The 15,640-nt window shown below is 40.4% G+C and overlaps 1 protein-coding gene across 3 annotated transcripts in view; it reads left to right on the plus strand.

The window, feature by feature from the left end:
• Window positions 1–15,640, plus strand: part of CCC1 (cation chloride co-transporter 1) — a 54,865-nt gene that overhangs the window by 6,597 nt on the left and 32,628 nt on the right. For all 3 annotated transcript variants that reach the window (XM_010657419.3, XM_010657421.3, XM_010657418.3), the window contains 3 exons: window positions 74–188; window positions 15,113–15,213; window positions 15,381–15,442. In XM_010657419.3, the coding sequence (XP_010655721.1) occupies window positions 74–188; window positions 15,113–15,213; window positions 15,381–15,442 (278 nt within the window). The remainder of the gene's footprint in view (window positions 1–73; window positions 189–15,112; window positions 15,214–15,380; window positions 15,443–15,640) is intronic.

The raw sequence follows: 15,640 nt of genomic DNA on the forward strand, positions 1-15,640 counted from the left end.
CTTTTGGCATATGATTAAAGTCAACATGATATCTTTTTTGCTAAACTGGCTTCATTCTTTGTGAAAATCACAGGATTGTTGGTATGGCAGGCATTGGTCAGTCGCTTTTGCTGGTGTCCTTTTGTGGTTTGTGTACTTTCCTGACTTCGATATCATTGAGTGCTATCGCAACTAATGGTGCAATGAAGGTAGACTGGATTCTTTATTCTTAAGCCACTATCATTGCTTATGAGATGATCTTTCTGTGATTATTTTCTTAAGCCTTAATAAGAGAAAAGGCTTGTTTACAATTCTAATCATTATGTTTTGGAGGAATGGTGCCTTTTTCTTAGAGACTAGTGTTGGAAAATTTATTGTACAAGCTCTTTCCCATCTTCATTCCATTAATATGATTTTCTTTATTTTCCTATCAAAAATAAAAAAAAGTGTCCTTCACAAACTCTTTATTGTTAGCTTCTTGGCTCTAAAACATTTGTTGTATACCAATTAAAGAAAATCTCAATTGTCAGTTCCTTATACACACTCTTGTCTTCTGTGAGGCATCATAGGATCAAATGATTTATTTAAGTTGGTTGCTTATGTGGTTTGAAGCCATTTTGAGTTTGAGAATCAATTTGGACAAAAGTGAGTTAATTCCTTAGGGAGTATGGATAATTTAGATGACTTGGCCTTGGAGTTTGGTTGTAAGGTGGGTGCTGTCCTTTCTTCTTACTTGGTTCTTTCTTTGGGGCCCCTTTTAATTTTCTGGTAGCTTAGGATGGGTTGGAAGAGAGGTTCTACAAAAGGTTGGCTATATGAAAAAAACAATACATCTCAAAAGGAGAGAAACTTACTATGATTTGAAACACTCTTTCTAGTATGTCTATCTACTTCATGTCTTTATTTTCATGCCGAGGCTGGTTAGATTAAGATTAGAGCAAATCCAAAGGGATATTCTGTGGGGCGGTGGGGCTTTCGTGCAAAAACTACACTTAGTAAGGTAGATGGATGCCTGCTCAAGTAAAAGGAAGGGGGGTCTGTGTGTGAGGTGTCTTTTAGTGCTGAACAAAATTTTGTTTTGTAAATGGAGTTGGTGTTTTGTTGAAGAAAGGGGGCGCTTTATAAACAAGTTATCAATGGAAAGTATGGTGAAGATGAAAATTAGCATTGTCGCGAGGTGAGGGATGGACATGGTGTTGGACTATGGAAAGCGATAAGAAGGGAGTGGGATCTTTTGAGCGATTTCTGCTGAAACTTCAACATAAAAGGGTTTATAGGGATGAGGAAGATAGGGTGGCTTTGGAATGAGTTGAAAAACGGTAAGTTTTCGGTCAAATCCCTCTATTCTGCTTCGGAGCTGCTGACCCAGTTTTGTTTCTGATGAGCATCATTTGCAGTTTGTGCGTGCCACCTAAGGTGGCCTTCCTTGCATGGGAGGCGACGTGGGGGGACAACCTAACTTTGGATTAGGTCTAGAGGAGGGGGTGTTTTTTGGCAAACATATGTTTTCTTTGCTATAATGAAGGTGAATTCGTTGATCACATTCTTGTCCATTGTGTAAAGACTAAGTTCTATTGTAGTTGCTTTTTACTTTCTTTGGTGTGTCATGGTTAGAGAGACTCCTTGGGTGACATGCTTCCTTCTTTGGAAAAAATCGCCAAAAGACTTGGAAGGTTGCCTCCTTATGTATCTTTTGGACAGTTTGGAAGGAAATGAACATGATTGTTTTTGATAATGTGGAGCTTTCAATCCAAAGAATGAAAAACTCTTTTATTTGTAATTTGTGGTCTTGGTCTAGGGTGTTTGTATATGAGGGCCAATCAATTCCTTGGTTGGAATCCCATCTATTTTGGCTTGTCTAAATATGCCTTAAAGTTTTTTTTTTTTTGGTAGGTAAAGAGAGTGCATATTTAAAAGAGAGCGTCGGAAAAAATGCTCCAAAGTATACAAGGAGTATACAATGGGCACCAAAAATGACCCCAAAAAACAAAAAAACAACAAAAAAAACTGCACCCCTCAACAAGACCCTATCCAGTCCATAAAAGCTGCCATAGAATAGGGTTCATGTGTTATAAACAAATTGGACCACACCCAAAAATTACACAAAAAGTTAAGTTTAATCCTACGAACAATATGTTTTTGGTTTTCAAATGCCCTATTATTCATTTTCTTCCAAATTGTCCAAAAAAGGCACAAGGGAGTAGCTCGCCACACCTTCCTTTTCCTACCCACAAAAGCCCCGTGCTAACTTATGAGTGTCTTTGCCATTGAGGAAGGTAGAACCTTAAGGCACACCAAAAAGTGAAAATAGAAGATGCCAAACAACCCTTGTCTTGTTGCAATGTATAAGTGATCAACTGACTCCTCTTTACAACAAAGGAAACATCTATTAGCTATCGCCCACCCTTTCCTCTGGATGTGATCCAAAGTTAAAACCTTGTTCCAAGTGGCCTCTCATGCCAAGACTCCCACTTTGGGCCATACCCAAGATTTCCAAATAGCGTTTGAAGGGAAAACCAATTATCTTCCTGACTCCAATTCTTTGTACAATTCCTTAACAAAAAATTTTCCATTTCTCCCCTCTATCCACACCAACTTATCCTCCACATCCTTGCACGCCCTCCACCCTTGCAACCTCAAGAGGAATTGCTCCACGATTAGCGAATAGGCTCTAAAGTTATCAAACAATGCAGAAAGAGATGATCAATAGAGTCTTCACTCCCCTTATATAAAACACACCAATGAGGCCTAAGGGATTTGAAAGGCTTTCTCAATTGTAGCATGTAGTTGGTATTTACCTTCTTGTGTGCCATTAACCAAGTAGAGACTTTGACCTTAGATGAGACTTTAGATTTCCATATAAATTTGGTTTTTTTTTTTTTGGGGGGGGGGGGGGGGGGGGGGGGGGGGGGAAGAAAGCAATATTTGGTGTGTTAAACAAAGCCATGAAGAATGATTTGACTAAGAATAATTTTGAAGAGGTTAATGATCATGCTCTCACATCCATGGTAGATGAAGACAAGTGCACACAAGTGAATGATGACATTGGTCTTTTAAGGTTCTTAATGTTGGAATTCGTAAGGTTGCGATAAAAATTAAGATTCTAAGAAAAAGAAGAGTGATCAAGAATAGTCAAAATGGTGAGATTTTTAACAGTGACAACTCTATAAGTACATGAAAATACACAAAGGTTGATCCTCCCAGAAGTGATTTCTCCTTGTCACCCACTACAAAACAAGTGTAACTTGAAAAAACCTGGAACACTTATGCAATAGCCTTCCAAGGACACCTATGTGATCATTTGATTATAATGTTGATGTCCCATCCATAAGGATGTGTACCATAAATGCTCAAAATAACTTGAAGCAAATGGCCAGAACTTTCCTTAGGGAACCTCTAAAGTCGTTGCCTTAAAAGAGCATAATTCCTTAGAGAGATCAACCCAAATTCCAGACCTCTAGACTCCTTAGGGTTACACATTAGGTTCCAACTAATGAAATGATCTTTTTTACCCTTCCTAACTCCTAACTAGTGAAAATATCTTTGCAATTTCTCAATCTTAGCTGCTAGTGACATTGGAATCTTGAAAAGAGATAAGAAATAGTTGGGGATGTGAGATTTACTTCTTTTCTTATTTTTGGGCCTCTTGTACTATTGATTTTAAAGGAATCCCTTTAAATGTCATTCATCTCAATTGACATTCAGTGTGTACGCTAATAGGGTTGAACCAATTATGAGAGGAGCTTAGCCGGGTTTGAGGCGATGACATCTTTGTACCTTCTTTTGTGATCTATCTTTTAGTAAATATCTCCTTGTATAGGTTGAGGAGTTCTTTCTTTTGATTAGGTTTGTGTATTTATGGGGAGGATTGCTCATCCTTCTCATGAACTCTTTATTCATAATTAAGGCATCTCTTGTTTTTGATAAAAAAAAAAGTTAGGGATGTGGGATAAGCATGACTAATTGTTTCTTGGAGCATGACTCCCTTTTTGTTTCATGAAGCATCACAATCCAAGTTTTCATGGCAAAGAAAATCCTTAACGATCTTTCTTTTCTTCCTAGAATCTAAACCTTTAATATTTTAGTTAATAATTTTCATATGATACTCTAAGGGCCCAAAAACCTCAGAATTAGAACCTAGGAATCACTCAATGCCCTAGATACATATATGAACTTCCTTCTAAAATAGACGTTACTCGAGTGGCGCACCTTGCTATTTGTTCTTGGGAAATTATTCTCGCTATATTTGACCATCTTGATGTTCATAGTTGCCAAAACAGACTAAACCCTATCCATTTTATTAGGTGAAAGACCCTCTATGTGAAAGCCTTCTATTGAGGAGGAAGTGTTTCTAGAGGTTAATCTCTAATTGGGGATTGAATCTTAATAGAGCCGCTAGGTGGTAGCCTATAACTCTTGGCTAGGATAAGCTATAGGGAACTTTGCACCTTCGAAATTGGGATTGCCAACATTAGAGACAAATACTGAAACAAGGCCATTTGAGGTTATGAATGGGGATAAAGGAGAGCCAAGAATGAACCTAGAAGCTAGAGACGAAAAGGTGGAGACCGCAAAACTGGTGTAAATGAGAGAGGAGGCAAATTGGGAGCCCTATCTAAACTTTGGCTATTTACATTGATTTGTGTATTAGAATGAAATACTTAGATTGGAAGACCACAACGAAGAATACCTCCTCCACCCTCAACCTTACTAGTGTTTGCCCTTATCATTTTTGACCTAAGACCATCCTTGCCCCCTCTCTTCGGAAGCAATACTCGATCAATTACATGTCTTGTGGCTTCAGATAATACATTACACCCCATCTAGTTCCTAAAGGACCTATGGCCTTCTTTGATGTTTTCGTCGTCACAAGCTATGGTAGACCCGTACCCTCTTTGGTCCTCTTTGATTCCTGGAAAACATTTTTAGTTTGAACTCGAAACTTTGAAATGTGGAGGCATGCTTCTCACATGAAAATAGGGATGTTTGAACCTGATTCTTGTGATGCAATCTCCTACATGATTGCAGTGGTAGAAAACTCGAGGGGATGCAATACTAGATTCGTGACCTTTTGGAGGACCAGAGACAAAGGGGCCTCACTACACAAACACGGACTTGAGTTGTCTCCTTTTCTGGAGTCAAAATGGGCTTGCCTCTTCATTCCATGGTTTGGGCTTCCAACTAATTGGGCCCTGGCCTTTGTTTTGACAGCTACATGGACTTTAGAAGACAAAAATCTATTTTACTCTTTTGGGCGTCTCCTCCACTCTTCATGGGCTTTACCTTTTTGGAAAGAAATGGGCCTTGTTCTATCTATTGGTAGCACCTTCCTTGAGTGGGCTTTTATCTCTGTTTGGCCTTAATTTTGAATTGGAAAAAAAAGCATGTGGAGAACAGCTATCACCAAGATTCAAACTGTTGCTGCCACTTGTCCAAATGATTGGACTTTGCCACCTGCTGTAGTCATGTTGTACTGCATCTTCCTTCCTGCAATAGTGCTCTTCTTTTTCCTCCCTGATGACTGAAATTGAGATTGTAAAGCTCCATGAGAAATAGTCTTGTCTGTCTCACATCCCTAGCTACTTCCTCTCCCTCTTTAAAATCCCTGTATTTATAGCTTCAAAGATTGAGAAGATGCAAAGGGATTTTCTTTAGTCTGGGGCTGGGGAAGGGAAGAAAGATCACTTAATCAGATGGGAGGTTGTTAGTAGACCAAGGGAGATGGGAGGTTTGGGCTTTGGGAAGACTTCTATGAGAAATAGTGCCCTCTTAGGGAAATGGCTGTGGAGGTTCCCTAGAGAAAGGAGCGGTCTTTGGCATAAGGTTATTGCGAGTATATATGGGACACATCCTAACGGATAGGATGCCAACATGGTGGTTAGATGGTCTCACAGATGTCCTTGGAAGGCTATTGTTCAAGTTTTCCAGGAGTTCTCTCCTTTTGTCCGCCTAGTGGTGGGCAATGGGGAGAGAATTCGGTTTTGGGAAGATCTTTGGTAGGGAAACCAAACTTTGTGTTCTCAATTTGCTGATCTCTACAGAGTTATTTCTGTGAAAAACCTCACTGTCTCAAATGTCCTTGGCAATTCCTTACCATTGTCTTGGAATTTTAACTTTCGCCACAATCTAACGGATTCAGAAATTGATCTCCTTCAGAGATTAATGTCCTCCCTTAATTCTGTGCTTCTTTCCCCTTCTTCATCAGACTCAAGAGTGTGGTCTTTGTCTTCGTCAGGCTCGTTTTCAGTGAAATTTTTTTTCTATGCCTTGTCAAAAGTTTCAAATCCCTTAATGTTCCTTCCGGCCAAGTTTTTATGGAGCTCAAAAGTCCCTTCAAAGGTTAAGGCCCTCGCTTGGTTAGTAGCACAAGGGAAGGTAAACACTAATGACAAGTTGCAATTGAGAAGACCCTACAAAGCCCTCTGTCCTCAATGGTGCATTCTTTGCAAAGGAAATGGAGAGTCGATTGACCACCTTTTTCTTCATTGTCCCGTTACCATTGGACTTTGGCACAGGTTGTTCAATCTAGTAGGTGTGATTTGGGTCCCTCCAAGGAGCCTTGAGGATATGTTGGTTATTTCTTTTAAAGGCTTGGGGAACTCATTAAGAGGCAAGACACTTTGGCAAATTGCTTGCCTTACTTTGATTTGGATGGTGTGGCAAGAAAGGAACAATAGGATCTTTGAGGATAAAGGGAGAACGGAAGAGATGGTTTGGGATTTGATCCGGTTTTATTCTTCTCTATGGGCTTCTTGTACTGAAGCTTTTAGAGGAGTTCCTCTAAGCATTCTACAACTCAATTGGATTGGGGTTTGCGTTTCAAGAGTTTGAAGATTGATGGGGTTTCTTTTGTTTTTAGAGTTCTATTGTTGGGTGTTTTTCCTTGGTACTTGTGTAGGAAGGACCTCTCATCCTTCCCTTGGTTTTTTTTCTCTTTCTTTTGTCTCTTTTTTCTCTCCTATATTTGTTCTTTTATTAATATAATCTTCTTCGTTTCTGATAAAAAAAAAAGATTGTAAAGCTCCATGTCCCATCTTTCGCATATATGCACAGGTAACACCACTTTTGCTTTCAGCTCCGTTTTCATCTTGATCTTTGAGAGATCAACTAATTTGAAGGATTGATGATCAATTTCTGTTAGTCCCCACCATTTCAACAAATGATGTAGGTGATTTTCAGACCATAAATGGAATGGAAGGCACTGCTACTTTATCCAACATTGCTTAAATTTTCTAAGCACCACCATGTTTTTTCTTGGTGACCACCTCCTTAAGGAAATCACAGCACCTTCCTTCATTGGAACGATTCCTAGCTCTTGAAGGCAATGAGCTCTTCCAACAGAATCCACAAAGCATAATCCTTTGAAGAAGAAGAAAGGTGAAACAGACACCATACCTTTCAGACCCAGAAATCTTGCAATAGCCCTTCCAAGTTCTGACCAATCCTTTATACTGTCCTTGCTGTCACAAATCACAGCTCTAGCTCATTTTCCTACTGGGACATTTGCACCTTTCCTTGGACCCTTTTCCACCACAACACTAGCATAAGACCACTTGAAGCCATATTGACTGCCCTGTAACCTCGCCATTGGCATTACCTCTGGTAACCTAACTAGAAAATCACTGGATGAACTTTTTCCCATTAAAGATATCTTCGAACTTAAAATATCTCACCCTCTTCTTTTAATTTCTTTTGGAATCACCATAAATATAGTTTGTTGATTTGTAGCGAACTCTGACAGCTTTAAGAACCTTCTTCTGCTGTTAAAACAGACCTCTAACAGATGGGTCCTTGACTTTCTCCTGAACTTACTGTTGAAATCCAAGGAGCTCTCTGAACTCTCCGCATTCTTTAGCTGCTCCAAAAACCAAATAATCTCTTACTTATCAAAAGCCACAAAGAAAACAGCACCTCGACTAATTGCAGTGATGGAAATCCACTTCCCTCCATGAATGCCTTCAAAACTGATTTCAAAATTCTTTCTTTCCACCTCAAAAAATCTTCTCCTTCCTGCAAAACCATGTTTCAGAGAGTTCACTGCAGAAAGAGTTAAAAATCTGTTTGCTGTTTTTTTGACCCATTCTAATGTCAGTCAGCAAGAGTTTCTTGGCATATGTTGAGTCTCATATCTTTGGATGCAAAATTTGCTTTCATGGGTTATTGGAGGTTGTGGTATGGTATAGTTTAAACTCTTTTGAGTCCTACTATCTGCCATAAACTTGGTTATATATTATTTTATAGTTCATGCTTCCAACATATATGCACATATAAATGTATTTTTTCTAGTTATTTTTCACTATATAAAAAGAATTATGATACATGATTTGGAAAAATAGAAAAATGATGGCAAGCTAGTCTGGAATTCTCAAGTCCCTTTCAAAATCAAGTCCTTTGTCTGGTTAGTGGCTCACAAGAAGGTAAATACTAACGACATGTTACAGTTAAGAAGACCCTACAAAGCACTTAGTCCCGACATTTGCATGTTGTGCATGAAGCAGGGAGAAACAGTAGATCATCTTTTTCTTCATTGCCCTCTGACGATGGGGTTGTGGTACAGATTATTTCAGTTAACAAAGATAGATTGGGTCCCTCCTAGGAGCATCTTTGACATGCTATCTACCAATTTTAATGGTTTTGGATCTTCTAAGAGAGGGATTGTATTATGGCAAACTGCGTGCATTGCTTTATTATGGGTGGTGTGGCGGGAAAAAAATGCAAGGATTTTTGAGGATAAAACAAGGAATTCAGAGAACCTTTGGGACATGATTCATTTCCTTGCTTCTCTTTGGGTTTCTTGTTCTAAGGTTTTTAAGGGGATTCCCCTTAATGTGATACACCTTGATTGGTTAGCGGCGTGCAACTCCATTGGGTTGGCCTAACTTATAGCAGTTGTCTGTACCTACTTTGTATTTTTTCGCATTTGTTTCATTGTAGTTTTGTTTTTCTTGGGTGGGAGGATTCCTCATCCTTCTCTTGTACTTTCCTTTATATTAATATATGCCTTTGTCGTTTCCTATCAAAAAAAAAAAGAAAAAAAAAAGAAAAATGATGCATGATAAATTTTACAAGTTAACAACAATGGGTGTCTCCCCTAGGCCGAAGTGCACTGTTTGTGTTTTGGTGCAAGGTGCATACCCTGCCTTAGGCAAGTGCACAATTAATTGCACGTTTTTTAAAATTATTTTTGGGCTTTTAGATCTATTTTTTATTTTTTATTTTTATAAAAGGATGCTGTTGTATACGTCCTGTGTACCTTGGTGCTCTCTTTTTGGCTCTTTTAATGCATTTCTTGTTTACCTATCAAAAAATAAAAGTACGCAATCTCATCTTTGTCTACCCTTTACAAGCCCTAGCCACCAAAATGAGTCAGTGTTCCTTGCTTAGGACTCATGAAGAAGAGGAGATAAAGAAGAAAATGTTCCTGGCTTCAAGACTCCATTTTTTTTTTGATAAGTAAAAGAAGTATATTAAACGAAAAGAGGAAACACCAAAAACCGGTGCCCTCTAGGTATACAGGGAGTATACACACCACCTTCCCTAACTAGGAGCCTATCCAGTCTACAAAACTTACAAGAGAAGAATGACTCTCTGCTAGGGAACCCCTGACCCAAAACCAAAGATTACATACAAAAGAATATTTCAACCTTTGAAGCGAAAGGTCCTCATCCCCAAACGCTAACCTATTTCTCTCCTTCCAAACTGACCAAAAAATACATAAAGGCGCCATTTGCCAAGCCTTCTTGCGTCTTTTTCCCACAAACCCTCCATTCCACCCAAGAAGGGTTGTCTTCACTATACACGAAAGAGTCCAAGATATTCCAAAAAGAGAGAAAAGGAGGTTCCATAGGACCCGCGTCTTGACACAATGCAGTAGAAGAAGATCCACTGTTTCTTCTTCAGATAAACAGAGGAAGCACCTGTTTGCCAAAGAGAACCCCCTCCTTTGAAGTTGCTCTTGTGTTAAAACTTTACCCCAAGAAGCCTCCCAAGCAAAGAAAGCTACCTTGGGAGGCACTCTTGCCCTCCAAATTCTTTCACTAGGGAACAAAGAAAGGCCCCCCGGCTCCATCATAGAATAAAGGGATCTAACAGAGAAAACCCCATTATTTGAAGCTGTCCATATCACTCTATCTTCCTCCTCCCTTTGAACCCTGAAAGCTTGGATCTTCTGCAACAACCGCTCCACCAAATCAATCTCCCAATCGTTAAACGCCCTTGCAAAGAGAGGAGTCCAACCAATCCCATCACCAACAGGATTCCACACCTCCGAAACCCAAGCATTCTTCAACATGGACATGGAAAAAAGAGATGGGAAGGACTCACAAAGAGGCCCATCACCACACCACTTGTCTTTCCAAAATTTCACTCTTTGCCCATTACCCAAATGGAAAGCTACCCTGCCATCAAACAACCCCCACTTCTTCCTAATTGCTTTCCAAAGACCAACTCCGTTTCTTCCCATCACATCCCGAGTACACCAGCCCCCCTCCTCTACGACATACTTAAGGCTAATTACACTCCTCCACAATGCATCTCTCTCATTAGCAAACCTCCAATTCCACTTACACAAAAGGGCGTTATTCATCAAAGATAAATTTCTTACCCCTAGTCCTCCTTTTCTTTTCTCCAAGCATACCAAGTTCCATCTTACAAGGTGAGGTTTATGGGCTAAAGTTCCCCCACCCCACAGAAAATCCCTCTGAATTTTCTCCAATCTCAACCTCACTTTTCTAGGCAAATGAAAGAGAGACATCAAATAAATAGGCATACTGGACATAGTGCTTCTAATTAGGGTGAGTCTTCCCCCTTTAGATATGTACTGCCTCTTCCACATAGCAAGCCTTCTACGAAAACGCTCTTCAACCCCATCCCACACCGCCAAAGAGTTGAAAGCTGCCCCAAGGGGCATTCCCAAATAACTAGAAGGGATCCCTCTCACTTTACACCCCAACTCCAAAGCCAAACCCTCTATATTCAGCACCCTTCCAACCGGGATCATCTCACTCTTCTCTAAGTTAATCCTCAAACCCGAACACGCCTCAAACCACATGAGAAGCCAACTTAGATAAGTCATCTCGTCTGAAGACTCCTCACAAAAAACCAACGTATCATCCGCAAACAACAAATGCGATATATGCATCCCCTCACCCCTCCCACGACTCACCTTCCACCCAGATAAGTAACCCCCACTAATAGCCCTTCTCATCATACTACTAAAAACCTCCATGGCGATCACAAACAAATAAGGGGAAAGGGGATCTACTTGTCTTAGCCCCCTCGTGCTTTGGAAAAAATCGGAAGGAGACCCATTAACTAACATGGAGAATTTCACTGTGGAGATACACCAATCAATCCACTTTATCCATCTCTCGCCAAACCCCATCTCTTTAAGGACAACCAGCAAAAAGCTCCAGCTAACACGGTCATAAGCCTTCTCTATATCCAACTTGCATAATACCCCTCCCACATTGTCTTTCAATCTTGAGTCCACAGCCTCGTTTGCAATCAGCACTGCATCCAAAATCTGTCTACCCTCCACAAAGGCATTTTGAGACTCTGAGATCACTTTCCCCAACACCTTTTTAATTTTATTGGCCAACACCTTGGCCAGCAACTTGTAAAGGCTGCCTACAAGGTTGATGGGCCTGAAATCTTTCAAATCTTTAGCTCCTCCCCTCTTTGGGACTAGAACAAGGAATGTTGCATTTAGAGATTTTACAAATCTGCCCCTCTCGTGAAATTCCTTGAAGAAGCCCATTATTTCAGCCTTTACTAAATCCCAACTGAACAACCAGAAGGCCATGGTGAAGCCATCCAGGCCGGGGGCTTTATCCTTGCCAAGATCTGAAAGTGCCGCAAACACCTCCCCTTCCGTAAAGGGAATTTCCAGCCCCTCAGCCTCACAGCTGTCTAATCTCATGAAGGGCAGCTCCTCAACACCAGGACGCCACCCTCCTTCTTCAGTATACAGATTTTTAAAAGCACCCACCACACTATTTTTTAAATCTAACTCCTCCGTATGCCAACAATCATCCACTTTCAGCCTAGACAACCAGTTCCTTCTGCTATGCGCGTTCGCCATCCTATGAAAGAATTTAGTATTATTGTCCCCCTCCTTCAACCACAATTCCGTTGATCTCTGTCTCGAAGAAATTTCTTCCCTCAACACCCATGTCTTATAAGCCTCCTTAGCCTCCTTCCTTGCTTCACAATCCTCCAAACTCAGAGTTGAATGATTCTCCACTGCATCCCAGTACACCACCTGGCTAAGAGCTTCTCTCTTCTTAGTCTCAATTACCCCAAAAACTTCTTTATTCCAAGTCTTTAAAAGCCCTTTTAAGGCTCTTAATTTTGCATCCAAAACAAAGCTAAAAGACCCAGTAAAAGTTAAACTGCCCCACCACCTCTTCATCTGATCCATGAACCCCCTTTCCTCCAGCCACATATTCTCAAATCTGAAAGGTGACGGACCCCTCTTCAAACCTCCACCTTCAAGTAGGATAGGATAATGATCAGAAACTGGTCTAGCAAGAATCCCCTGCATGGCTCCATTGAACATTCTGTCCCACTCATCTGTAACTAAGAACCTGTCGAGCCTAGATTGAGACTGATTGTTTAACCCCCCTCGCCAAGTAAAGAGACCCCCCTGTAAGGGGTAGTCCCTTAGCTCCAAATCCTCTACCACTTCAGTAAATCTCCTCATTGATGCAGATAACTCACCCCCCCTACTGCGCTCTTCCGGGTATCTGATCATGTTAAAGTCTCCCCCCACACACCAAGGATCTCTGCATAACCCTTTTATTGACCCAAGCTCCTCCCAAAAAACCTCTCTGTCCCTTCTGCACACCGGCCCATAAACTCCGGTGAAAACCCACCTCATCCCATCCATACAATTCTTGAACAGACAAGACACTGAAAACATCCCTTCTTCCACCTCCAACAAATCAACCACTCTGTTGTCCCAAAACACCAGAACACCTCCAGCTGCCCCTTTAGAGTTAATTGCTCTCCAATCAATATGTCTTCCCACCCCAAGGCTGCGAACAATCCCCGTACTCATATCCTTGATTTTAGTCTCCTGCAAGCACACCACGTCCACCTTATTGGATTTTATTATGGACTTAATGATTTTCCTCTTTTCACTATCATTTGCCCCTCTAACATTCCAAGATAAAATCTTTATCTTCATTTAATCCCTGATCCTGAAGCTCCTCCAAACTTGCCTTCATTGGAAGCCAACTTAGCTCTTTTATAGCTTACCGTCCATTCCAGCTTCTTTCATTCCCTACTGGATTTTGACACCGAAGACTTTGTCTTATTATTCTCCCTGTCATGATTTTTCTTTTCAATTCTCCCCCTCATTCTCCTCAACAGGTATAGGATTTCCTCCTCAAACCCAACTGTCGGCATACCCAAGCAGTGACTAAATTTCGCAAGGCAACTGGAGCTCCATTCTTCCTCTCCGTCCCCCACTTCCACCTGAAGGGCCATCGTCTCCACTAATGGGCTTTCTAAAACCCCTCCAAAAGGAACAATGGCTAGATCGGGCCCATTTGCCTCACCACCCGACGCTCTCGGAGACACAAGTTCTTGGCTTCAAGACTCCATAGGACTTCTGATAGTCCACTGCTTCCCAAACTCTTGCTTTTTTTTTTTTTTTTGGATAAAAAACACTTTAGATACTTTATTGTGGCTAGTCTTGCTTTTTTCTAGGTTTTTTTTTTCCTAGTGCTTGGGTTGTTTTTTGTATATTTTGTCTGTATATGTTGGGCGCACCTCCTTTTTTGGCACTTCTTAATACAAGCTTTTGTCTATAAAAAAATAAAGATCAAGAATGACAAGATATCCTTTCACAATTAAAAATTTGATCAAAACAAGAGAAAAAAACTCCTTAACAAGGAATGTTACCAGATGAACAATGAAATGGTTACAAAAATCTACTAGCAGAACATAAATAAATGATTTAGAGAGTCACCCCCTTCTTAAAGAGCGTTTTAAGCAATTTCCCTTTTGATAGGAGGAGACCCCATGAGTGCTTTTGCAAGTATAACAGTTTTTTTAAAATTGAAGAAAATCTGAAAATTATTTTCCCACTTGAAAACTCCTCTAGGCATTCCCTTTGAAAGAAAAATCTCAACTCATTGAAATCCCATACTTGAATCTTGGCTGAGCCATGCTACTCAGGTTTTGCCTTACATGTGCGCATGCCTGCTTGCTGCCACCCTCAAGTCACCACCATGGCGCCACCTAGCACACATCTCTTTACATTGACACATTTCAGCCTTGCAACCCTCCCCACTTGTCACCTTGTCTTAAGCATGGCATGTCAACCCATATGCCATAAGCATTCATGGGTGCAAGGTGCCACCACTTGAAGCCTTAATTCCGCATCAACTTAGTAAGGGTCTGAAACCTAGACATTGGAGGGTTGGATTTGTTGGATCGTTAACTTTTGAAGGGAAATGGGTGCTCTTTATATTTGGGCCTAGATTTGCTAATGCATTAGCAAATTGACTGGTGAGCCTCATCAATGGAGTCTTTTATGGGAGGATTTCTTTCACCCTGAGTTTCATGGCTTCTTGTTATATTCTTGAGCGCCTGGTGTCTTTGTTGTTTTCTGTCACTGTTTTCTTGCCTGTTTCTTCTTTTTATTGCATAGACTGAAGGATGGCTCTTCATTCCTTTTTATTTTCCCCTTCTTTAAAATGTAGTTCCCCATAAATGGGAATGTATGGTGTTCATACCTCTTTAGGTGACTTGAGTGTATGGTAAACTCTTGCCAGATGACATGGCAGATTTGTGAGGAAGAGGAGGAAATTTTGAAGTATGGACTAATTGTGCTTTGCTCTGTTTATTTGGAGTGAGATGCGAATGTTTGAAGTAGGAACAGAAAAAAAAAGTTTTAAAATCTCTGTTGTTTGGTTAACATTTCATTATGAGAGGAGAGCCTGTCCTTTTTGGATCTGATTGATAGGGTGTGGGGGGCCTTGAAGCCCTCTGCCTTTAGCTCTTCTGTTATCTTGTTTCTTGTTGCTTTCATAACTCTTGTTTTACTGGCTTAGGCTTCCTTCTTTTTGTTGTCCTTTTTGTATTAATTGATACCAATCTATTTTCTTGACATCTTTGTTTCTAGGGTGGGGGGCCATATTATCTCATTGGTCGTGCCCTTGGTCCAGAAGTTGGAGTTAGCATTGGACTATGTTTCTTCCTTGGGAATGCAGTAGCTGGATCTCTGTGAGTGAATTTGAAATTGATTATGATGACATGGGTATTTGCATGTTTGACGGCTATGATGATCACAAAAATGATGCTTGCATAAATGTGATATTCTGTTGAAGGCTCAACTATTAATGCTGTACTAATGTCATTATCCTTACCTTTCCATTTGCTTGTGGTTCTAGTTATGTGCTGGGAGCTGTAGAAACCTTCTTAGATGCCTTGCCAGGTGCTGGGATTTTTGGAGGTAATGATCAAGAAATAGAAAAAGTTGACATTTAAAACCTTCTCATTTTAGAAACCAATCCTTTGAGAAACTCACTTTTGGCTTTTGGTGACAATTATGGAATTTTGGCAAATTTGATTTTTCTGGTTGGCTTCTTTTTGTTCCCTCAGCTATTACAATTTTGTGATATAACTATTATAAGTATTGTAACAGTAACTC

The sequence above is a fragment of the Vitis vinifera genome, chromosome 10 (genome assembly GCF_030704535.1).
Source record: "Vitis vinifera cultivar Pinot Noir 40024 chromosome 10, ASM3070453v1".
NCBI lineage: Eukaryota > Viridiplantae > Streptophyta > Magnoliopsida > Vitales > Vitaceae > Vitis > Vitis vinifera.